The following is a 24,114-nucleotide window of genomic DNA, read 5'->3' as shown; positions in this document are numbered from 1 at the left end:
TTTTTTACAGGGTCAGTAAAAGAATGGAGAGAATCCATGTCATATTACAATGTATTTGCTGCCCTAACATTTCTAGCTTAAACAATCCATTGCCTTAGTTTTTGTTGTCCAATGACTATTAGCTGTGTATTTAAGTATCCATGTAATTATTCAAAGCCCACAGCATGGAAATGACAGAGTTTTGCATAAGGTTTCTACAGTACATAGTTATTTACTCAGGTGATTCAGTTGTGCTTTAAATCTGAGCCTTTGTTTAGTGAAGCAGTCGTGCCCATGTCACAAACAAGTTTAAGTTATTAAAATATTTGCGACTCTCACACATTATTTCCAGGTTAATCTCAGCTTTGAGTTTTTAGTGCCTTCATGACACAGGGCATCTAGACGTGGTGCACACTGTCATATGTCCCTTTGCCATTCTTTCTTTCCCATAGGTGATAACATCACAATGCTTACCACTGCAGACTGGTTGTTAGGTTCTAACTCACAGTCCGCTGCAGGTTTGTCTTCTCTTGGTGACATAATGAAAGGACAATACTTGGTGTTTTCCCCAACTCAACTGAGAGCAAGAATGAAAGGACTCTTTGTAGTTTCCCTTTTTTAACCACCATCTCAGTCATGAAGAAATTGAAATTGTTTTTTTTTTTACCAAAATCCCCAAAGTACTTTTTCAGCTGCAAAATCATAAAGTTGCTTCATCTATTGTTCCTTTCATTCAGAATCTCTGGTATTTGCTGTAACTTTTTTTTTCCAAGCATGGTTTGACGCCAACTGAATTTGAGTCCATTGTTTATGAATGTTCAGATTGTGAACTTGCATACTGTGCATTTTCTTTTTATTTGGATGCTCAATGCAGTTTCCTAAATACAGATTATTGTGAGTGTGCTATGTGATCTCAGTGTGTGCTAGTTAATGCATGCACCTTACCGGTATTTTTTTCATTTGTGTGTTCAAAAAAAGTTGCCCCTCATCAACATATGCTTCTGCAGTGAACAAGCATAGCAGAAGCATGTAAAACATGACAGCAAATGGCTTCTTCAACCATGAGGGATTGCACTGAGCATGACTCCTTGCCCACATTGTCAGTTTGTTTTGCCAGAAAAAAAAAAAAAAAAAACTCCAGCTCGCCTGTAGTGAAATGGATGATTTCAAAGATTCCAGAGCTGTCAGATAGCTGTGAAATTGTATCTGTAAATCTATTGCAGAGCTATATAATAGAGCCAAGGTCAAACAGCGTTCCCTACACTTTTATGCACCATACCTTTCCTTGACATTTCAATTGTAGTTGTCCATGTGGAGCTCTAACTGAAATTAGAGTTGCATTTATATTGCTTTTGCAATGTAAATGAATTTATTTAAAAGATGAACATTTCTAAATGTAAAATGCTTCTGCTGCTCTCCCGGTTTATCAACAATAAGGGCACAGCTAACCTTCTTGTACCATCAGATAGATTTAATCAAAAACAAATAAACACAATAAAGTATATAGAAAAAATGTAACCAAACAAATGTAATGTGGAATATTGCATTATTGCAAAAACAGTACAAAAGTTAGGGTTAGGGTTGCATCTTTGTTTATATTTTGCTTTTTGATGTGTTTTGCAAACATAATTTTGTGAATGTGAAAATCTGCATCACTGATGTTGGTATGGACATTAATCTGATTGTTTTTTATTTTTCTTTTTTCCAGACAATGATTTGGTGCATTTGGTGACAATGTGGCTTCTTTGTTTGCAGTTAAAACCGAGCCAATGAGCAGTAGTGAAATCGCCACTTCGGTAGCAGACACCTCTCTAGACAGCTTCTCAGGATCAGGTGAGTAGAGAGGACTGTTGTGGGTGGGTGTGCACGCCTCTGTCTGTCTGGTTGCTTCTCACACACAGCTTCAGAACTAATTAGTGAGAGATGAGCCTATTGATGGATGACTGATAACCCCAGGAAGTGTCCCTGCAGCTAAAATGCCACTATATAGTGTGTGTGTGTGCTTAGGGGGGGTGGGTGTTTAAGATTAAGAGATTTTACCTTAACTTTGTCAGTATATTAATATACTGTCTGCGTGCACGGGTGTGTCAACTCCGCTGGTTCCCATGCCAGTGAGGACTGAAGTGTGACCTGTAATGCACTGAGCCTGTCTGTACAGTTGAGTGACATGGCGTCCCAGTGGCCCTGGGCTGGGCTGTTACCCTATCGCTCTGTCAGAGTCTGGGTTTTCACACCCTCGTCTCAGCACAGGAATATCACACATACACACACGGACAGTGGCTTGCTAAATAAAACTAAGGCCTCGGAATATATTGAATATTGAAGTAATAGTTTTTATAGTCTCAGTAGTATCTGTGTGAACCTACATTTTCTGTAAAAATATATCAATAGCACCACCTTTAACTGTGCTTTATATTAGCGTTTTCCATAATTTGCTTAACTGTTTAACGAAATACTTGATACTTTAACACTAGCAGCGCACAAATCAGTGGTATGACTTTTGTCTCTGACAATATTAATGAAATTTTGTAATCTTATACCCCATATCCTCCATGGGGAAACCCAAAGCTCTGTTCAGAAGAGCAGGTTTTGTCCAGTGGCAGGTGCTGCTGATGTGGGAAAAGTATTCAATATTAATAACGTGTGTGAGGGTTACAGCATACAGTTACATACAGTTAGTGCTCCCCCACAAGCAAATCTTTTATTTTATGTCACGACCAATTAGACAGATGTTTCAGAACCGTGCCGCTCTGCTGCAGTTAAGTACAAGTGCTGTTATTGTTGTTAAACAGTCTTTTACCAGTGAATTAGTGCAGATTATTCTAATTTATCCCTCTGTCTGCTGTTTTATTGCAAATTTAGACACTATTAGATAAATTATGCATTCTCGTTCCAAATGATGATTGGCTGATTTAAAACTGCTAATGGATCTTTTTTAAATGTAAGCATCAATTTAAAGAATTACATTTTGCTGGCTGTATCGCTGCAACTTCACTTTGTATTTTTTACTTTTACTTTTAGATTTTTTAGTTACCTTTTTCTAATAAAGTAACATTGGAGGAGTAAGTAACAGTGAAGAGTTTGAGGTTTTTCTCTAAAAATAAAAACCCTAATAGTAAAGATTGAAAGAGCTACCCCATTTGTGTTAGATTATTCTTTCTGCATATTCAAAACAAGTTTACTTCAGTTATTTGTTGCTAAACTTTCACAAGTTATCATCTCCACGGAACCACATAGTTGTGCCTTTAATGAAGGAATGATTATGCAGCAGTGCTCATTACCTGCAATCAATGATGTCACTTCCAATGTGGTTGTGGCTTGAAAGGCTCAAGGCAACTGAAGCCACAGGCTGAGACTGAATCAGACCATCCTGTGTGTGTTTACACTAGCGGTCGTCATAGCAGCCCTGAAGTATCTCAGAGATACGCGGGTCAGCAGAAAAACCTGATGTTCTTACCTGATTATTTCACTTCGTTATTGCTCTCCATTCTTCAACCTCAAATAAGGTTACAGAAATAAATAGAGTAATGCAATGTAATTACTGTTTCCTTGGAATCCAGAGGTTCTGTTGGCAAAAGATAATATTTACCTTATTTCTTGATGTTTAAATATGTGCTTCCCTCTTTTCTTTTTAACTCTTCCCAGCTATTGGAACCAGTGGCTTCAGCCCAAGACAAACTCACCAGTTCTCTCCACAGATTTACCCTTCCAAGTAAGGCTTCTTTTATTTTTCTTTATAAAATAAGCAGCATCCAACTTCATTTGGATCTTTAATTAGATCCTTCTGCTAGACTGGGGATTTCAGATCAGCCTTGGTTGCCTGATCGACTGCTGCTTACACATTCGAAAATCTGTTGTAATTATTATCTTTTACTATGTATTTGACCTTTGTGATGCTGTGCATCTTTCAGCTTGGCTTGGTGTTTAAAATGAAGTCACAGAAATGTGTTCGTTTGGGAGTAAAGCTTGTTCCTCTTTCTTCCGGCCTTCCTTTCTCACTTTTGTCTTTTGTTTCTTTTCTCAAATAGCAGAACATATCCTCACATTCTTCCTACCCCATCATCCCAAAATATGGCTGCATATGGGCAGACGCAGTACACCACAGGAATGCAGCAGGCCGCAGCTTATGCTAGCTACCCCCAGCCTGGCCAGCCGTATGGCATCCCAGCTTATGGTAAGATTTGATTTCAGTAATACAAACCTTAACCTTCCCATGTCTTGCTAATAATGTTAGTGTTCTTTAAATTGTATGCTTGCATAGAAAGAGAAAGTTTCAACCTAATCGTTTCATTCCTGTTCCTTGCTCATGATAAGCCGTGTTCCCATAATTCATCCAGTTAAAGCAAAAGGAGTACACATGCTGAGTTGTTGTTTGGTGCCTGTATATTCTCCATTCTTTCAATAAAATAGAATTTGCTTGTCAAGCTGTTCTGATAAATCTGAAAGATTACTGAAAACAAGAACTGGTTTCCTCTGGCATGGCAAGCGAAAGCATAGTATAAATGGCTTAATGTAGGCTTTATTTGTCCAAAGTCTTTGTAGCATTTTGACCCCAAAAGACTGTCCAATATCTGCAGGAATTTACGCTGTTTATTTGAATGGGATCCTGGAACCTACCGTTGCACAGAAACAGCATTGTTTTGATTTATTATAAGCAATGGACCAATTTAACTAAAAAGAAAACAAGCAAAATGTTTTATAATTTTATTACATATCTTAGAAGATAATTTTAATGACAGTAACAGATAATATTTCTATAACAACTGACGTTAGTAAAAATCTGTAAGCAGGTAATCAGCGCTTTTCCTTTCTAATTATCATGTTATACTAACAGACAGAGGCTGTGACCCTTTGCTGTGTTTAGTGTTATTGAAACTTGTGTGATGACTGTTGTCTGTGCATCAAACCGATCTGGTGTCACTAACTGATTTAGGTCCATTGTGGGCAGGCATAAAGACAGAGGGAGGTCTGAGCCAGTCCCAATCTCCGGGACAGACGGGCTTCCTGAGCTACAGCTCCGGCTTCACCACACCACAGACAGGACAGGCCCCCTACAGCTACCAAATGCAGGGTGAGATGTATATGAATTGTCTTTTTATCTGTCCATCTTCACAATCAGTCTTGGTGTCTCACTACTTAGCTCATCCAAATAAGGATTATTTGCCTCATTAAAAAAGATTAGACCAAATAGATCCCGGATCAATAACATGGGCATTGTCCTCACCCTAGAATATAGTTGTATCCCAGCAGTTTATATGCTGCCACGATGGCTACCTCCCTCTCCTCTCTCCTTGAAAGAATCACCACAGATGAAAAAATGGTAGGCACTTAGGAAGCAGAGCCGTGTCACTCCCCTCTGCTGTTTCTCTGATCATCTTTGTATTTTTTAAGAGCTGAGACTATAGAGATTTATAACCTTAAAAGGTATAAAGATGAGTTGTTGCACCCCCTGCACTGACCTTCTTTTGCTCTTTCTATCCAGTCAGTTTAAATGGCCTCCTGCTGTGTAGCATTTCTATTACTCTCTCTATCACTGGCAGCACCTGCACCAGGCTCGAACCTTATCTAACAGCTAGCGTAGTGTATGTGTTATCTTCTGTAATATCTAACATGTGACAGTAGAAACCTCTCCACATGTTGTTGAAAAGCCTCCAGATCATCTCACAATAAATAACGCCAGCTCAGCAGCAGATGTGGCATGGGGAAGCCGCTTTTCCACTCCTTTTAACCAACAACAGTCAGCCACAGCCAGAGTTTTGCAGCATGCAGCTGAGCGCCTGAAAAGGAAAGGCAGAGAGAGAGAAAGGGAACAAGAGACGGAGCTTGTGCAGCAGAATGCACAAGCTGCTATCCTGCCCTCAGTGGTTTAACTCACGATGACAGTATTATGTGCCCATTCATCTTCTAAGTATTATGCTCTTACTCTGTCGTTCTCTGTCTTTCCCCGCTCTCTCCCACTATCTCTGGCTATTGGATGCCCCACGTAGCGTTAAGTGCATTAGTAATTGACAGCCATGTTAGATGACAGATTGACCACTATTCTGGTTCCCTAACTGTGGCATGCTGCATGGCCCTCCGCCACACCATCATCATTACTCTTTTTGGCCTATTGATCTGCCTGCCTCAGGCCTGGGTGTCCCAACCAAAGACTCATTTTCCACATGTGATACTCTCCCACTCTGTCAGTGTCCCTGCCACAAGCCTGTGGCCAGCTGTCAAGGTGGAAGATGATTAGATTAATGTTTTTGCTCCTTGCTTAAGATCTGATGCCATGAAGCTGTGTGTGCATAGTAAAGTTGTGCATCTACAAGTATGCAGAGCCGTTTATGTGCACCTCAGCTTTGCAGTGCCTTGTGGTGGCTTATGTAGTCGTGGATGGTCAGAAAAAAAAGCCTAAAACATCAGAGGTGTGCAAAGAGATGGACAGATTGTCCGATTGTGGGAGTGAGCAGATGTTAATTAGGTGAATAATTGGATTCCAGCGTTCTGTCCCAGTGGCGGTGTGAGCTGGAGAAGCTGAAGCCACGGTTGCCTTTTTAAAAGGAGAGACCCATCTGGACTTGATAGTCTATTCCCAAGTGGGGCATACAAACTTCTGCTACAAATATTGTGCGCTGATGATAGACATAGCCCATGGCAAGGGGACTGATCAAGCAAAGCAAATGGACTTCCAATTGTGGAGCCAGAAGGCAGGAGGGAAGGAGGAGAGGAGGGAGGGATGATGTCTGGTTTTGAGTGAGTGAACTAACTGGAGCAGGACAGGGGGAGGGAGAAAAAACATGCCCCACGGGGAACCACAAGACCCCCTCTTTATACCCCTACTATAACCAGCACCACCACTCCCAACAGCATGGGCTCATTCTCACTGGGCTAGCAGGGGTCCCCCCAGCTTTTATGTGGCTCCTTGTTCTCCACACAGCAACCCTCAAACCCTGCCTGTAAGGGCTTTTATGACTGTTTGAACTGTGCATTAGGCTAATTTGTTGTCCTTTGCAGAATTACCCCTCCATGTCTCGGTCTCATTGTCCTGCTGGACTTTCACTTGATGTTGAACTTTCTGCGGAGAACACAAAAGTTGGAAAACTCACCCTGCAGGCCCTGAAATATCAAACAGAACAACAAAGAGAGAGTTCTGGAGAAAATAACCAGCAGAGGCTGAGATGAAAATGTAAAAATCTGCTGTGAGAAACACACAAATAATTAGTGGATCCTGGTAATCTTGGTTGCTTGGGAGGTATTTGTTTCTTCTTTTTTAGCCACAGTACTTGACTTATTGACAAAACTAAACTGTGCACCCAGTCTTCCCTTTTCCAAGCTGTCTTCCAAACGGTACCCTTCATGCCCCCCCTTCTGCATCCCTGATCTTTCCCCCTGTTCCGAAAGCTGCTTCACGTTTGTCACGGTGTGGGAGGGCCCTCCTGATGGGTCCAATGACCAGAGGATGAAAGGAACTTACTCTGTTTGTCTCTGGGAACAAAGGTGTAATTACGCCCCCATTTAGGAGCAGTAAATTTATCTTCCCCTTCAGTTTCACTGAAGCAACAGGATATTTTGGGGCTACAGCAGGATTGCTGTGGTGATAAGTGAAGAAGCTGTTTAAAGGATGCAACGGTAGCACTTATTAATGTTCCCTGTGGATGTATGGTGTAGCAATTTGTCTTTGTATGGACAGGAATGAGTAGTAAAGCCCAAGGGTCATATTTGCAAAGGAACTGCTATGACAGATGTTTTTAATACATTATTTGTAATGAAATCTTTAGGACTGGAGCATCCGTTATAACTATACTGTAGGTGGTGAAAGACTTTATGTTATATACAGTATATGGTTATATATTATTAGCATGCTGAACGAAGCCCATATACTAATTTCGACTTTCACGATTAATTAAACCTGAGTGGATACAAAATGAATACTTTCCATTTAGAGTGCACAATTACCAATTTTAAGCAACTTTTATTTACGTGCCATAAAAATTACGATTTCTTTTTATATAAAGTATTAAAATTATTTGTTGTTGATTTTAAGCAAAATTCTAAATTGTTAGATGAAATAATTGGGTAATTTTGATCTTTTGTAAATACTGTTCTCTCAAATTCTACTTTTCTCTTGCCTAACATGACAGCACATGTGGACAGCTGCCGGAGAGAGAGACTGTGCCCCCAGGGGCTGCCGCTGTTCTGCGCTGTAACTCATGCCACATAGATTATTAAGCCATTAGATGCTATCAACCCCTTTGAATGATTTATTTACCTAGGAGACCATCGTTTGAGCAAGCGAAAAGAGGAATATACATATTCATCGGCACTAAAGAAATCCAAAGAACTGGTTTGTCATCAAGCACTGACTCTGAACCACCCCTTGAACCAGGCCTGATCCGATCCCTGATAAGGAAGGAACAGGAGAAAGATAAAGCCAATGTTGGAAGTGCTCTGTTTTTTGTGCAACAATGTGCCATTTAATTTCTGTAAATGCAGCTGTACCTCCGATGTTATAATGTTGTATGATTTAATATGTTGTATACATTACTCAACGTTTTATTGTTTTTCCTTAAAGGTGGAACTTTTACAACAACTTCAGGGTTGTATGCAGGGAACAACTCCCTGACAAACTCGACTGGCTTCAACAGCACACAACAGGTAGCGATGATCTTCTGTGATCTGATATTAGTATGCAACTATCAGACTAAATTTCTGAATTCTTACCAGCCTGGAAATCTTTACGAAACATGCATACTCAATATGTTACATTTCATCCGTGACACATTCAAACATAAATCACTCAGGATGTCAAAAGCTTTGTACGAAGGATTATCTACTGTACCTCCTCCACCACATACTGTATATATTATGCCACAGAGGGAAGGGAGAAGAAAAAAAAAACAAGACAGATCATTGTCCAGATGTAGGACAGAGAAGACATGTGCTTGCATTTATGTTTTGGAATGTGCACTGTAAAGTAGCAACACTGGTACAGGGCATATCTCACATTACTCTGCCAAAGCTTCTCCTGCTCCTCAACCTTACCGTATGTCGGCTGCCTTTTTGATCAAAATCTTCTGTCTTCCACCACTAGGTACCTACCTAACCTTGTTTTCTCTAGTGTTCTCTTTTTGTCTTATGTTTTTACAAATGTAACCTACCTTTTTCTCATTTCCTTATTCTGTCGGTCTTTCTCCACAGGACTACCCCAGTTATCCAGCATTCGGCCAGGGCCAGTATGCTCAGTATTATAACAGCTCACCCTACACTTCACCCTACATGACAAGCAACAACACCAGCCCCAGCACGCCCTCCACAACCACCACCTACACGCTCCAGGAGCCTCCCACTGGAATCACCAGTCAGGCCCTCACAGACAACTCTGCAGGTAGGAAGAGCCACGTTTCTTTTCAAAAACAGTGGGCCACTGAACCGACTTACTTGACTTACTTTCTCACTGACCTGAAGTTGCTCTTGGAATGAGCCCATTGGCTGAACACCACCATTTTTTAGTTTGTCCTAACATAAAAGGAAAACTTATTTCAGCTATCATATTTAGTGCACTGTCATATCTCTTTGAAAGCAGATTGTCATAATTCCATGTGACATTAATGCATCATCTGGCAATCAAGCACTGATTGTATCTTTAGAAATCCCTAAGAAGTTTATGATTACATTTGAAATTGTCATAAATCAAAACCAAAGACATTGGGTTTTAACATACAAACTCAACCCATTTAGATAAATGACGTCTTTGCTTTTTGTAGTTGACGTGTATTCTGTTACCTCTTGTTTATTAAATCAGCGTGGAGCACAATAGCTTTTAGTATGTATTCTGCAACTGATTCATGACATGTCTGTTACCTGCAGACCTGCATAATCACTAAATAATGTCCCAGGAAGCTGTCAGTCCTGGATCAAGACAAATGGTCACTCAGACATCTTTGCTAAAGGCAAATAATATCTCATCTTTGATACACTCTTTTTTTAAACCCTCCTTCTTTCTCTCCTTCCATTCAGGAGAGTACAGTACCATCCACAGTCCATCAACCCCCATTAAAGATTCAGATTCGGATCGATTGCGCCGGGCCTCAGATGGAAAGTCACGTGGCCGGGGAAGAAGGAACAACAACCCATCACCGCCGCCCGACTCCGACCTTGAGGTAGGGTGAGCCCGCTACCTTGGCGACAGACAGCCTCGCCCTGTCTGAGGCACATGGACACTAATCCACTTACTATATAGCTGCCACACTAGCTTCAACACTTGATGGACATTAATTCCTAAAGATATTATTCCTTAACTATAAATGCATTATTGATGTGTTGTGGAATATATGACATCACTGAACACATATCTTATATAAAGTTCTCATGTATACCTTGTAAATAAACAATAAGGCATGTCATTAAGTGAGTCATCACTGAAGTGAATAATGTATATATTGTAGTCATTGAAGGTTCAGCACTCTCTGTGGTTAACAATGGTACCCTCGCGCCACAAGACACACAACACTTTGATAGTGGACATTTGTTAGAATAAACTCTCAGTAATTCAGATAGCTCTTTATTAATATGATAATATGAATTTGAACTGGTTAATGCAGGTTAATAGCATTCTCTACAGCGCTGACATCACAGCATGTTAACATATCTCGTTAATTAGTTTGTCACTATTGATTACCCTAATGTAAAGGGCAAGGGCTAGAAAGTGTATGGTGGGGTGATGGGAGGGGTGTTGCGGTGACCAACCCAAGCAAATGGATCCTGGTCCCTGTGGCGCACAAATACACGCTCCTGGTCTATTGACCAGGAGGATCACCTTGCAGCTTTACAGAGTGCCCCATTGATTTTGCCTCTTTTCTCTCTGTTTTTCTTTGTTTCTTTCTTTCCCCTCCACCCCGATCTCTCCAGCGAGTTTTCATCTGGGACTTGGATGAAACAATCATCGTTTTCCATTCCTTGCTTACGGGTTCTTATGCCAACAGATATGGACGGGTGAGTGACATCAGACTGTGGCAGCAGTGGTGCACTTTATCAGCAAAACACATAAATATTAAAAGGAGTGGGGGGAAATGGCCATTGAGTAAAGGATAGATTTCACTGTGCCTTTATTCCGTAGTGAGAAGAACTCAATGTAAAGATAATTGTTTCTTTTTTTAATAGGTGCAATGAGGCCTGGCAAATATTTGGCTGCTCTTTGCAGCTGTTGGAGATATGCATGGCTGCTCAGGGCTTGGGTGTAGGGGCTCACAACAGTTGCACTGTGGATGTCTTAAGTGTTCCTTTCTCCTTCAGAAATGCCACATTGTTAGTTTAATTAAGTGCTTCTCAAACCATCCTTTTCAGGCAGGGATCTCCCTGGAGAGCATTGCATGAGTCCACCAAATGCATGAACTAAGGTTTAGTGTGTGTGTGTATATATATTAGTGTACATATATTATGTATATTTACCAGCTCCTCTCTCTCACTGTATCACTCTATATTGTGTGTATAGAAACTCATCTTAACAAACATTGTCATTATACTGGGAGGTCACTTTATATCCCATGTCACAGTGCATGCTCATAAGATGAAGAGTTTACTTTTCCAGGCTTTGTTATTTGTTGTTCCATGTAAATTGCTTCTCTAAATTTAAACTTTCAAAACAAACAATTTGGGAAATAAGGGAGAATCCTAACCTCATGGCTTTGTTAAGGTCATATGTTCTATATAGTTTTTAAAGTGCATTATTCTGTCCCATTGAAATGTAGTACACATAACCACTTTTATGACTGCAGAATTTTTTATAAACGTATTTAAATTTTACAAATTAATCTGTATTCTATTTTGTCTGAGTGCAGCATTTGTAATCACCGGCTGCTTTGGCCATGGAAGTGTCTGGTTTTGAAGTCAAAAAATGACATATTGCTCCTCGTATGTCAGAGAGCTTAGCGTCTGCAGTCTGCGCTCCGTGCCTTTGTTCTGGTATGAACATGAGGGGGTGTTTGATGGGCCCTCTTTCACCCTCTTTCAGGGTGAAAGAGGGCTGCCCCACGACCCTCCACTGTTTATTTACTTTATTCTCAGCCCTGCATGCTGGGTAAAGAGAGAGCTAAGGCTTAGGGAGCTGTGGCTTGGTGATGAGGGACTCTCCAACCACATGGACACACACAAATGAACACACACATGTACACACAGGGTCTCCAGTGTGCTTGTCTGAAACAGGAAACATTCCTGAGTCTATAAGGGCCCGCTCCGTCAGAGCTCATATAGGATGTGACAGCCACTAGGATCCCTCTCACTCTTTGTTTTCTCTTTTATTTCCTAATTTTCTCCTCCTTTGCCCATCTTTTTTAAAAGAAATGATTTCCTATTAATGCACCAAGCTACTGACACTATCTCAATAAAGCATTATAGGAAGGAGACGTGCTTACTTGTAGCAACCACAGAGAATGATACGTCTAAGTCTAGCACAAGTGCCGATCTGTAAACTAACTCGATATAGAGGATGAAACAGACTTTCTCTGCAAGCACCCATCCACAACAACAACCATCCCGTCTCTCTCCCTTTTCCTCCCTCCTGACTGTCATTCATGTCATCTCTACCTCAGTTGCATAAACGAGAAAGTAGCAAAACGTTTCCCTGCTCTGAGTTTACTATAAATAGATGTGTATCTGAGTGAGTGCACATCTACACTTTCTCTCACTCACTGTGACCTCCCACCCACTCTCTCTGAATTTTTTTTTTCTCTCTCTCTTCCCCTCGTACATACATAAACACACTGCTGTTCTTATCAGCTCTTTTAATTGGCATCAAGGCAGCTCACCCCCATAAAGCTGATGGCTGGGGCCAGCTGTGCTGCTATTGGGCTTGCCAGAGCAAGAGCTTAAAGTGGGTGGGGATGGGGATGGGGGGGGGGGGGGGGTTATCGGTAAGGGGCTCAGAGGGAAGGGGGGACTTGGCCTCCCTGTGGATGGCACTGACATCTCTGGACAGGTGCTGCTGAAGCAATGACAGCAGCAGCACTTTGGCTTTCTGGTCTGCTTGTATTCTTAACTCCCTCACTGACTGATTGTTAAGATTTAATTGGAAGGGATTCACTTGCACCAGAGAAGTCTGCCTTTTCCCACCAAACCAGCCCATAATGCTAAATCCCCCGACAGCAGCAGAGTTTGGGAAGAGGGAGCTGGTAGCAAGTTGATGTGGGAGGCTAATTATTTTTGATGAATTCTGAGTGAAAGACTGATTCCGAGTGGGAGGTGGAGAAGAAGAAAAAACGCCTCTCGGAGTGGGGATTGAGCTCTTCTTGTGTGGTTTGTCCTCTGTCATTTTAGTGAAAACATAAGCATTGTGGGGCGTGACAGCTAATCAGCAGAAAGCTCAGGTGTGTCTTCAGGTGGTTTAACTCTGTAATCCCTGCATCTGGTCCTGCACAGCCTGTCTTTATTGAAGTGTTATGCAGCTAAAAAAAAGAAAAAAATGTCCCCCACAGCCTTCCATTGTTTGTCCTGATTATTTATTTGCTAAAGACAATTCACCAATTAGATTTAAGCTATACAAGAATTCAGAATTTAAAAAATTGTGCAAGTGGTTCCCATAACTTAGTAATTAATTAAATATTTGTTTTATGTCTGAACTGAACTTTAATATAGGGCAAGTGAATTCTTTAAGACTCAATCATGCAAATGTGTTTAAGTAGTTGTGTTAATATGAAAAAAAGATAACACAACACATAATATATTATCCCATTATCAGATAAATGTTAATGTGACATTAAACTGAAGAGTTTTTGCCTTTTCATTATCTTTTCAAAGGGAAAATCGCACACATTGTCACAGGCCTATTAACTATTCACTGTGTAGTTCGCTCCTTTCTAGGTATTATCTTACAGACAGTGCAACACTACCACCATTACAGCACGTGTCACATCACTAACACACTTCATGATTTAAGGTAAACATTGCAGTTGTGCTCAATGCACTGAATACATATATATGTAATTCAAAGTAATTTTAGGAAGCTACACTGAACAAAACAACAGGTAAAACCTAATTGAGTTAAGTAAGTTGAACGTAATTCATATAAAAACTTAAGTGAATTAAAATATTTAAGTTGATCCAACTAGTAAGTGGGATAAACCTAACTGAATTAAGTTCAACTTGACTCATTTAAGTGTTACCTGTTGGGGGTTTTTTCACCTAGAGAACAATCAGATGAAACATGGGCACAAGTATGGGAAGAATGGGCTATTTACGATGAAACGGCGACCCCGGCCCTGCTAGATTGACCACCCCTCCTGAGCAGAGACATGCTTTTAGTGCATTCATTCATGTCTGTGGCATTTCTGATGACTATTCTGGTCCCTTTCAAAGGGTCATAAACAGACACTGAAACAAGTCCGTCTAATGTCTTCTTTTATGGCCATAGTCTGCAGAAGAATTTAAAGTGATTCTGCACAAATTGAGTGACTCACAGGGAACAACATTATTTACTGTATGACGCTGACTTATTCAGAGCAGTAAAATGTATTAAGTCATTATTGAGAAAAATATTTTCTTATAAATAATTGTTTTTATTTGTTTTTCAGGATCCGCCGACATCTGTCTCATTGGGCCTAAGGATGGAAGAAATGATCTTCAACTTGGCCGACACACACTTATTCTTCAACGACTTAGAGGTGCTTCTATTCGTTTTTTCTTTCTTCTTTAAAATGTCCTACTCAAAATGCATTCTGTTTACCCTCTGCCATATTTAGTTAATAGATTTTATTCCAGTCCATACAGCAGTTCATTGAGATTTTGGTAAAAGCAGTTTACAACAACAGTTTCATAGCGTGGAGTGTGTGTCCTAGTTATCAGTCCATTGTGATGAAGTATTACCTCAGAGCCCAAGGGATACCATGAATTTTACGTTCCTGGGTAACCAGTCCTGCACCCACCCCCGCCTCCTTCCAATTCCCATAGCAGCTAGCGCAATTTGTCTGTCTCTAGTTTTTCTGTGGCCACTCTGTCTGTCTGTGTCATGCTGTGTGCTTGGTGTCACTGTCCATCTACACCACAGACCCTTAAGTCACAGCATGAAATCCCCCATCGTCTCCACTCCCACTCTTTTTTACTCCTCTGATTCATGTATGGCTAGTGTAAATTCAACCCTTGGGGCACAGGAATGGAGGGATCAGGAATAGGAAGGTGTGTGTAAGTGTGTGTGTATGTGTGTGTGTGTGTGTGTGTGTGTGTGTGTGTGTGTGTGTGTGTGTGTTTGCTTTGCTATGGGGAGAGGTGAAGCAAAGACCAGAGGGTCAGGGATGTATATAGGCTCAGACTGTTATGTACAGAACAGTGTGAGCCACTTTGTTTATATGTACACACATCCACATCCACTAACTTTCTTCTTAATTCAAATGTCAGTCTCAGCTATCAGCGTTTAACACTAAACAATTGCTTTATTTTATTGATGTGTTATTTCTCTCAGCACTCCCTCTATCTTATTCTCTCTCTGTGTCTCTGATTTTATTGCCTTTTTATTTCCTTTATTTTTGTTCCAGACGTTTGTTCTGTTTCTTTCTCCCAGTGAATCTGATCTCACTGACCCAGCGCGTTGCCTCAGTGTCCTGCTTTATTCTGACCTCACAGTAGAGGAAATGTTTTGTTTGATACTTAAGTGTGAAGAGAGTTGTGGCCAGTCTGCCAAGTCTCATTACTCACCACCATGTTTGGCTGTGTTACATAAAGCATACCCAAGAAGGAGGCAAATAACAGGACAGAAGGACAGAGAAAGAAAATGTTCTTATTGCCCCAGACAGACGAGTGACCGAGATTCCAAACGCAGTCATCATGATCAAAGTTAATTGGCTGCAATTGGCTGGTTAAATATTTCCTTATGCCCTGGCCATGTAGAACACATTCTAGCTGCACTTTATTTAATAGATGTGCCCCAATCATTTGGAAAAAAAAACGGCACTTTGTGACAATGCTTAAATGTGGTTTTGCTCAACATCTGTCCTGTGTTTTGATTTCTTTTCATGTGTGATAAAACAGTTCACAGATGAATTGGCAGCTCAGGCTGCTTCTAAAATTATTTAAAATGCAGCACGTATATTTGTTCTGCTCTGTCTCAGTAACCAAATTATTATATTTTGCTTTGACACTTCATAGCTTCATATTTTTTCCACTGTTATTCAGACTGAAATAGACAAATGTGGTCTGCTGCGAGAATGCTTTTTAGAAGGTCCAGTACAAAGACCTCTTTGCGGTGATTGTCATTAACAATCATACTAGAGGAGGAGTGACATTCCCTCGAAGGCATATAGATCTCTCCTCTTAAACCGAGCTGGGCCGATCTGAGTGTTAAGTGCCAGTTCCCAGCAACGCATAAGCAGTTGTGTTTCCTCTCTGCTGATTTACAGTCCTCCATCTGAGATACAACTAAATAGAGTCCAACTATAAATACCACAGCCAGCAGCAGTTATGTATTTAAGCATGTGCAGAAATGCATATGGTCCATCTAATTTAGTCTAAGCCATAAAGGGAGACCCCAGAGGCTGTGCAGAAACACAGGTGCAGAGTTAGTGGCCTAATAGTGTGTGTGAGCGGTCCATCTAGGTCTGCTGACCCACCACCCTCAGCATATTAACTCTAAATGTGGATTCAGCTTCCTTAAACTCTCACAATATTTGTAAGTAGTAGTAAGTCCAGTATTATTTGTAATGTGTTAAAATGTTAGCTTTAAAGACAAATTAGTGTTTTAAGCTCATAAGGTTTGTTTACAGCCCTCCAAACATCCCAATCAATCATAATATTCTACTTAGCTTGGCAAAGCCACAGGAAACACTCTAATCTTTTGTATTATGTGCACTCAAGTGTGTGTGTGTGAGTGTGTGAATGGAGGCAGGACCGTGCTGATAGAGCTGGTGAGTGACGATTCAGAGGAAAGTCATAAAAAGAAAGAGGGCATGCCGAAGGGGTCAACAGGGATCAGTTTCACCCTTACGTCTCTCTCTCTCCTCTTTTTCTCCTCTAACCTTTTTCTGGATCAGCGCCGTCTGTTTTTTTTTTTTTTTTCATTCACTGTTAGATAGTATTGAAGGTGGGTCCCAGAGATACTGCACCTCCCCAAAAAGATTTTTCCCTCCCACCCCACACACACAAACACAAATCTCTCTTATCGATCGTCCTGCTCAAACCATTTGCTACTCAGCCCTTTAAAGGACGGGTGTAGTATTGTATGAACAACACAATCTGTTTTTGTCATCAAAATGTTCTCGCTGAAGGAAGTATTAGAAAAGTAATTCAAGGCAATATGATATGTATTGATGTGATCTCCACTGTATTAATTTTCCTTATGGAAGAAGTTGTATTTCAATAGCTACAGAGATAAATGTAATCAGTGTTACATTTTAGAATAATCTTATACAAAACATTATACAGAATCAACATTTTTTCAATATCAAACAAATAAATACTAATACATTTATTAATAAAATTATTATTTTTTTATATAATTTTATAATAATAATCTTTTAATTTACTTATTTCAAAATTACCAGTTTGTAAATTACCAGTGTTGTTAATCATGTTTCTTATTTTAAAATATATTAAATTCACCAGTTGTCAAATGACACTGTGACATGCAGTTAAATGTGGAGTTAATTGATGGTCTAGAGTATATGAAGCCCAGTGAGGCTGAGCTCTCTGGGAAGACTGACAGCTCTGCTGTGATTCAGGGTGTGAGTTTACAGTAGGTGCGCTGCTGCAGCCCAAACGCCAACACCAAACAGTATGTGGGAACCAGGGGCCTCTGTCTCGCTGACCAAGCCCCCTGTGTTCCCCTCTCAGTGGGATGCAGGGGCTGCTGTCTCCCCCCCTCCCTGGGTGAGAAAACAACCCTCCCTGTCTGGAGGATAAAGGGCATTGGGGCCAAACCACTCACAGAGAGAGAGGGGGAAAGGGCTTTAAAGGTGGGAACATTTTAAATTAGTCCACTGATTCCTCCATGCTGTGTGCAATGCTGCTTCACACATTCATGCACATACACGCTAAACTGTTCTGCTACACCCACACACACACACACACACACACATATACATGCAAACCTACATTTTGCACTTATGGAAGTACCCCACACACTCTCACACATACACACATGTACATACCTGTGGAGCAACCCTGTGACACTGTGAGTTGACTGCCTTTTATTGCTCCCAGCCTGCAGTCGCAGGGTTGAAACCTCCTCTGTCACTCTCACCCAGGGGCTGCTTGTTAATGAGAGATGCAGTGAAATGCTGTGAAATGCACAGCTTCCCTTTCCTAATGGCTGAAACGGCCCTCTAGAGCCTCTTAGTGTAGAGCTGTTCTGTTGGTTTTATGTCCCACTTGTAGGGAATCAGGGAAGTACTCACCCTTCCATGTGATTTGTAGCTTTATGGTGTTTTCAATGACAGATCATTTTTTTAAAGGATTTTATTCCCGGTAAGGGTTAATGCTAACTTTACACCATTTTCATTAAATCATGAAGTAGTAATAACTTTAAATATATATACTTTAAAGTACTACTGTCACTACTACTGTCAAAACCTCAGTAACCCATCAAGATTAATGAATCCAGATATTTCCTGTTTCTCTATTTAAAATTTCCATTTTCAACATACTGTTGAAACTAACAACCTGCATTTTCAGTAATGACACATGTTGTCAGATAGACGACTGTGCACTGACGTGGGTGTATATCATCATTTGTCTGGCCGAGGCTGCAGCAGTTCTGTCGCGCTCCTCAGCAGAACTCCATCAAGTCACAAGGCGAGGCCACTGATGTGTTTTGGAAAGACTACAAAGAAGAAACAGGGGTTTTTAAGCCACTCTGTCAATCTTCACTGCCTAGAGAGAGAGAACAGAAACTCGCACAGATTTGTACAAACAACAGTCTACTTGGCAGGAATAAACCCTTGTCTGTATGGATACAGTTGTCGCACCGGGAAAATGCTGAAATGACTGAGATTTGATATTGAATTTAATGTTTCTCTCCTTGAGGTGTGGTTTGAACTTTTTGGCAATGCCAAAAATAGGAAAGAATGAGAAGCTGCCCATCTTTTACACATAACTAATTTATACTTTTCGCTGCCTACCTAAGGCTTTGTTCTTCTCCAACTTTTCCAGTCATTACAATAGCACTTTACAGATCACTTTGTTCAAATTCAGTCTGCGTCTAAGCACAGCACTCCCTCTCGATCCCTTGATCCCCGATCGTGCGAATTTTTGTAAAACCACCATGGACTCTATACCTGTGCTTTGTTTGGCGCCACTGTTTGAATTCCGTGACTGTTCAAGCACAGATTGTGGATTGGAATGAAGTGGGTTTGAAGAACTCTTCCTTTGTTACCCACATCCTGTGTTTGACCCCCAGGTAATCACAGCACCCCTCCCTACTGCACCCTGCCCCTTCCCCCCCTCCCCCCTCAGACAGGGGTGCTTGTGGTGGGAACGGAGAAGGAAGTTGCTGGGGGTCACAGACCACAAGAGAAATGACAGCCTCTGCCAGTTGAGTGGAGAACCTGCGAACCATGGATGAGGCTCTTTCACATGGCATCAGCATGTAGGGTCAGAAAAGATTGTTGTGATGACGGCTGTTATCACTCACTCTGCGGTTTTGACCACCCCCCATACCCAACAGCTCACCTGAAAGAGAAAATGAGAGAGACGGGGCAAGAGAGGGTGGCTCGTATCCAAAACGTGGACACTCAGGCAGTGACCTCTGTAGGAAAAAAATGTGATTGCTTCTGGTGGAGGGTCTTCACTTCTGCGTACAGTAGGAACATCTGTTGTGAGTTAGTGGTGATTGTAGGTTTTAGAGAGACCGCTGTTTGCTTGGTGAGGGAGAATGGAGGGAATCGACGGAAAAGAAATGTTCAGATGGTTCTAAGCTTGCCCCTGTATGTGCCACCATCTTGACGGCCTGTCATTCTGTTGTGAATGGTTTAGATACAAAATAATAGCAGCCCATTTATTTTGATTTGAAGCATATTTTAATTTTTTTTATTATTTCACAGACCCTGTCACTTAGTAAAATTCACCACCCCCTAGTGTTTCTTTTCATACCATTCACTTGGACTATTCACCTCCACTTAACCATCCATGGCTCTGTGGTGTTTATGACGCCTTCAGAAGTGGCTCCTAATGAGTATGTGTAAGGGTTACTGTATGACATTACCCACAGCCACCTCTTCTATTAGCTTTTCCAGTCCTCCCAGGGAGCCAGTGCAGAGGTTTATGCAGCCCCAGCTGGGAACAGTAATTGCTTGAGTCTGCAGATTCCTCCAACCAAGTCCATTTCTATTCACGGCGCACAGACACAAACTATCTGAAGGTTTTGAGCCCTGCTTAGTTCTTTATTGAGCATTATAATATCTATAATTAATTAAGGCAAACAATGGAAACATGCTAACACAATTCAATGAAAGGGGTATTGGTGTTCAAACTAAACAAACCAAACCACATTCATAATCAGACAACTGTTATAATTATCTGTTAGTCCTAAATACTGAGACATATTTAACATTTTTACTGCCAGAGTTCTGGCTGTGACGTCTAAAGTAGGCCAATAATTAACATGCTGCGTAATATTGTTCTCAGATATCAGTTTTGATCCTCGCTGGCTGTCAGACTCTAAAAAACTCAATTCATGGGAAGAAAAAACTTGAGGAACTATTGTCATCCCACGAGGTAGCAGGAGACAGCATATAATTAGGCACTGATATACCAAATGAGTGGAGCTGAATGGCCTTGTACTGAAGTGAAAGACGTGGCAGGAGCTTTTGCAGTCAGCTGATGTGTGTCTAATTCATCAGCAGGTAATTACTGAATAATAGAAGCATTCCAGTTATAACACCAGAAGGAGAGCTCTTTGAAAGGCGGCTTTATGAGGTACTTAACTAAGGCTGCTGTTTTTGTTTTCCTAAACAAACAGACATACCTCTGCTACTTAAGGAATTAGGCACACCTGTACTTTGGCTTGAGTTCTTAAAATTTTGGGATCACTTGTGAACATAAATTATCCACGTGTTTTTTGGCAGCCGATGCTTAAGCTGGGACAAATTGCTGCTTTCTTCAACTATTAAAGAAGTGCTGCTGAGTGTCTGGAAACAGAGCCCCCTCCTGCACCCCATCTCCAATTGGCAGCCTAGCTCCCTGTGAGGTCACTTTGGACTCTCCCCCAACCTTTACCCGCTGCTCTCTTCCGTATCCACCTCTCTACCCTTCCACCCCCTTATCGGGGTGCTGGAGCCCCGGAGAGGAGGGGAGAGGGGTCACAGGGTCAAAGTCTTTTCCTCTTTGGATCTCTGGGCTTGCTGGGAGAAGCTTGGCGAGAGAATGGCTGCATTAGAGCAGGGGTTGGGGGTCAAGATTTTAATTTTGTTAAAGAACAGCTGGTTTGAGTTTCTCCTCACGTCGCTTTCCCCTCCCTCTCCCCACAAATCCAGGGAGATGAAAAATTTGTTCAGAGGGGAACCAGTAAAATAAAAAAGGTTTACAGTCCAAAGCCCTTACCCTTGCCCTGATCTAGCATTAGAGAGGAATGCAATAACGTCAGCATTTGGCCTCAGTTAGATTGACTTAAAACAAGGAAGTCCTTTCTGTTTTGGGGTGTCTTGACAGCCTGGTGAAACTTAATTAAAAAGCTTAAAATCAGGATGGATTTTTCCTACTTGAGACCAGAGGAATTTAGTGCCTTGAGTATCATTTTCCATGAGAAATGATTATTCTACACATAACTTTAAACAGGTGAGACTTTTGGGTTGTTACGCAATCAATTTAAAACCGACAGCACTCCAAACACTTTCTCAAAACTGCTTCCTAGAGATATCAGATGCTCTCTCTGTTATTCATGCTAGATTAGTGCTGACTGAAACAAACGGAGAGCTTTCTGTCACGTTCAATTCAACGCCTCCTGCTTTGAACAAATCTATTGCTCAACCTCGAGCTGGCTCAATTGCAAGACACTCCAAGTTTTAGCAAAAAAACGACTTGGTTAGTCTCTCTTCACGCTGCCTCATGTGAAATGTGTCGATGTGAATGCCCAGGCAGGACTCTCTGACATTTTGAGCTTGCTGTGGGGGGTGCAGGGAGAGGAGAAAGAAGGAGGCACTAAAGCACTCCTATAAATGGAAAACTAATAACAGATTTTTAGTCTGCTTTGTCCTGTGCTCTTTTGCCGGCTGGCTGGCTGACTAGCCTCAGGGCTGTGTTGGTGTGTGGCGCAGCAGCAATCAGAGGTCATAATTTCATTGGCGGTTAGCATCAGGTTCAATTTTTCTAGTAGGTTACATTTACCAGAAAGTCTGGATTGTGTTACCGTGGACCGGCAGAATCAGTGTAGAGCTGCAGAATCCTTCTACCTTTCCAAGTGGAGCCAGGCATCCCTATAGGGGAAGAGGAGTGCACGCATATGTTTAAAGATGCACACGTACACATACATACACATGTACAGACCATTAGTGCCAAGGCCCTCCAGAGACTTGCACCCCCCTACTTCATGTATATATATATATATATATATATATATATATATATATATATATATATATCTGTGCTCTTAGACATAGCTGTTCAAAAGCCAACATGGTCAGTGTTTAGAGTTTCTGGATTGGGACTTAATTGGTTATGTCTGCGCGCGTGCATATCTTTAAACCCCTCTAGTAGAAGCTGTCCATACAGACTGATGATGAGCTGGTGAGGGCTCACTGAAAGAAAAATGTAAAGAGCCTATGTAAATGGTTATGAAGAAAAAGTCAGGCTGAGGTATCCAGCCAACGCACAAACTCCTGAATCAATTTGTTTTTCCTGGGAAGAAATAGCCTGGAAACTGTGGAGATTGTCCTTAGAAGATAAAAACCTCTCTAAATTTTAAAACAGTTTGATATGTGAAGGAACATTTTTTAACCAGTGTATATTGTGTATTCCAGGAATGTGACCAGGTACATATCGATGATGTGTCCTCTGATGACAACGGCCAGGATCTAAGGTATACACCACTGGAACACTTTGTGTCTTTGTTCATTAATGTTTCAAACGCTTAGCTCCATCAATGCTGGAGTGACTTTTGCTAACAGATTTTTTTTGTTTTAATTATAGTACGTATAACTTCAGCGCTGATGGTTTCCATGCAGCAGCGACTAGTGCCAACCTATGTCTGGCCACAGGCGTACGAGGAGGTGTGGACTGGATGAGAAAACTGGCCTTTCGCTACAGACGAGTAAAAGAAATCTACACCACCTACAAAAATAATGTTGGAGGTAATCCCCAAAAAGCTTTGCTGTTCCGCACAGATCTGTCATGTAGAAATGAGTCCGCATGCGTACATGCCCTCATTGTGTGGGCGTTGTGTGAGTGTCTGCGCGTGCACACGTGTGTGAGTCTTAAAGTGCACATGCCACACCACTTGGTCAGCGTAAATTTTGAAAATTTCAGTGGTATTCAGAGTGCTGGTCCAATCCAAACAATGTTACCCCGTGTTTCAGGTCTGCTGGGCCCAGCCAAAAGGGAAGCCTGGTTGCAATTGCGAGCAGAAATTGAAGCCTTGACGGACTCCTGGTTAACACTGGCACTGAAAGCACTAACATTAATCCACTCAAGGTAGGACTCCAGTGAGGAAAATTGTATGCAGGCCCATACCACACATAAATAAACTTGCATGTGGTGTAAATAGGTCAACTCCGTATTCCCAAGCTATTTATGAACACAACAGTGATGCTCCAAATTGACTTTTGGAAAATAAGTGTGCTAAGAAATCTGACTAGAAGAGGAAGCTGGGATCCTTCATCACAGGACATGTTTGAAACCACTGATAGATGACTGTGTCTGTATCTTCAACACACTGTGTTTTCCTTTGTCCTCCCTTAGAGTGATGTCAACCCTTTTCTCTCATCTCTCTCTGCACTGTAGGTCAAACTGTGTGAATATCCTGGTAACCACAACACAGCTCATCCCCGCCCTGGCAAAGGTGTTGCTCTATGGCTTGGGCATAGTCTTTCCTATCGAGAACATTTACAGCGCAACCAAAATAGGTAAGGATTCAGGAGTGTGTGATTTGATCCTCTATTTTGCATTGTTTATTTTCATCACTCTGGGACATGAATGCTTATTGTAGGTTCAGGAGTTAAGACACACATGCTACCTAAGTGATGG

At 41.3% G+C, this 24,114-nt stretch overlaps 1 protein-coding gene across 10 annotated transcripts in view; it reads left to right on the top strand.

The window, feature by feature from the left end:
* eya1 (EYA transcriptional coactivator and phosphatase 1) overlaps positions 1–24,114 on the top strand; it is a 57,726-nt gene that overhangs the window by 28,747 nt on the left and 4,865 nt on the right. For 4 of the 10 annotated variants that reach the window (XM_026362985.2, XM_026362983.2, XM_026362982.2 and 1 more), the window contains 14 exons: positions 432–497; positions 1,735–1,812; positions 3,625–3,691; positions 4,008–4,153; positions 4,913–5,050; positions 8,534–8,616; positions 9,160–9,346; positions 9,979–10,121; positions 10,870–10,953; positions 14,526–14,615; positions 22,893–22,951; positions 23,062–23,222; positions 23,448–23,562; positions 23,872–23,993. In XM_026362985.2, coding sequence (XP_026218770.1) covers positions 432–497; positions 1,735–1,812; positions 3,625–3,691; positions 4,008–4,153; positions 4,913–5,050; positions 8,534–8,616; positions 9,160–9,346; positions 9,979–10,121; positions 10,870–10,953; positions 14,526–14,615; positions 22,893–22,951; positions 23,062–23,222; positions 23,448–23,562; positions 23,872–23,993 — 1,539 coding nt within the window. The remainder of the gene's footprint in view (positions 1–431; positions 498–1,734; positions 1,813–3,624; positions 3,692–4,007; positions 4,154–4,912; positions 5,051–8,533; positions 8,617–9,159; positions 9,347–9,978; positions 10,122–10,869; positions 10,954–14,525; positions 14,616–22,892; positions 22,952–23,061; positions 23,223–23,447; positions 23,563–23,871; positions 23,994–24,114) is intronic. The other 6 variants (XM_026362981.2, XM_026362980.2, XM_026362989.2 and 3 more) reach the window with 6 other exon arrangements.

The sequence above is a fragment of the Anabas testudineus genome, chromosome 2, assembly GCF_900324465.2.
Source record: "Anabas testudineus chromosome 2, fAnaTes1.2, whole genome shotgun sequence".
Taxonomy (NCBI): Eukaryota; Metazoa; Chordata; class Actinopteri; order Anabantiformes; family Anabantidae; genus Anabas; species Anabas testudineus.
This window is presented reverse-complemented; position numbering and strand designations above follow the sequence as displayed.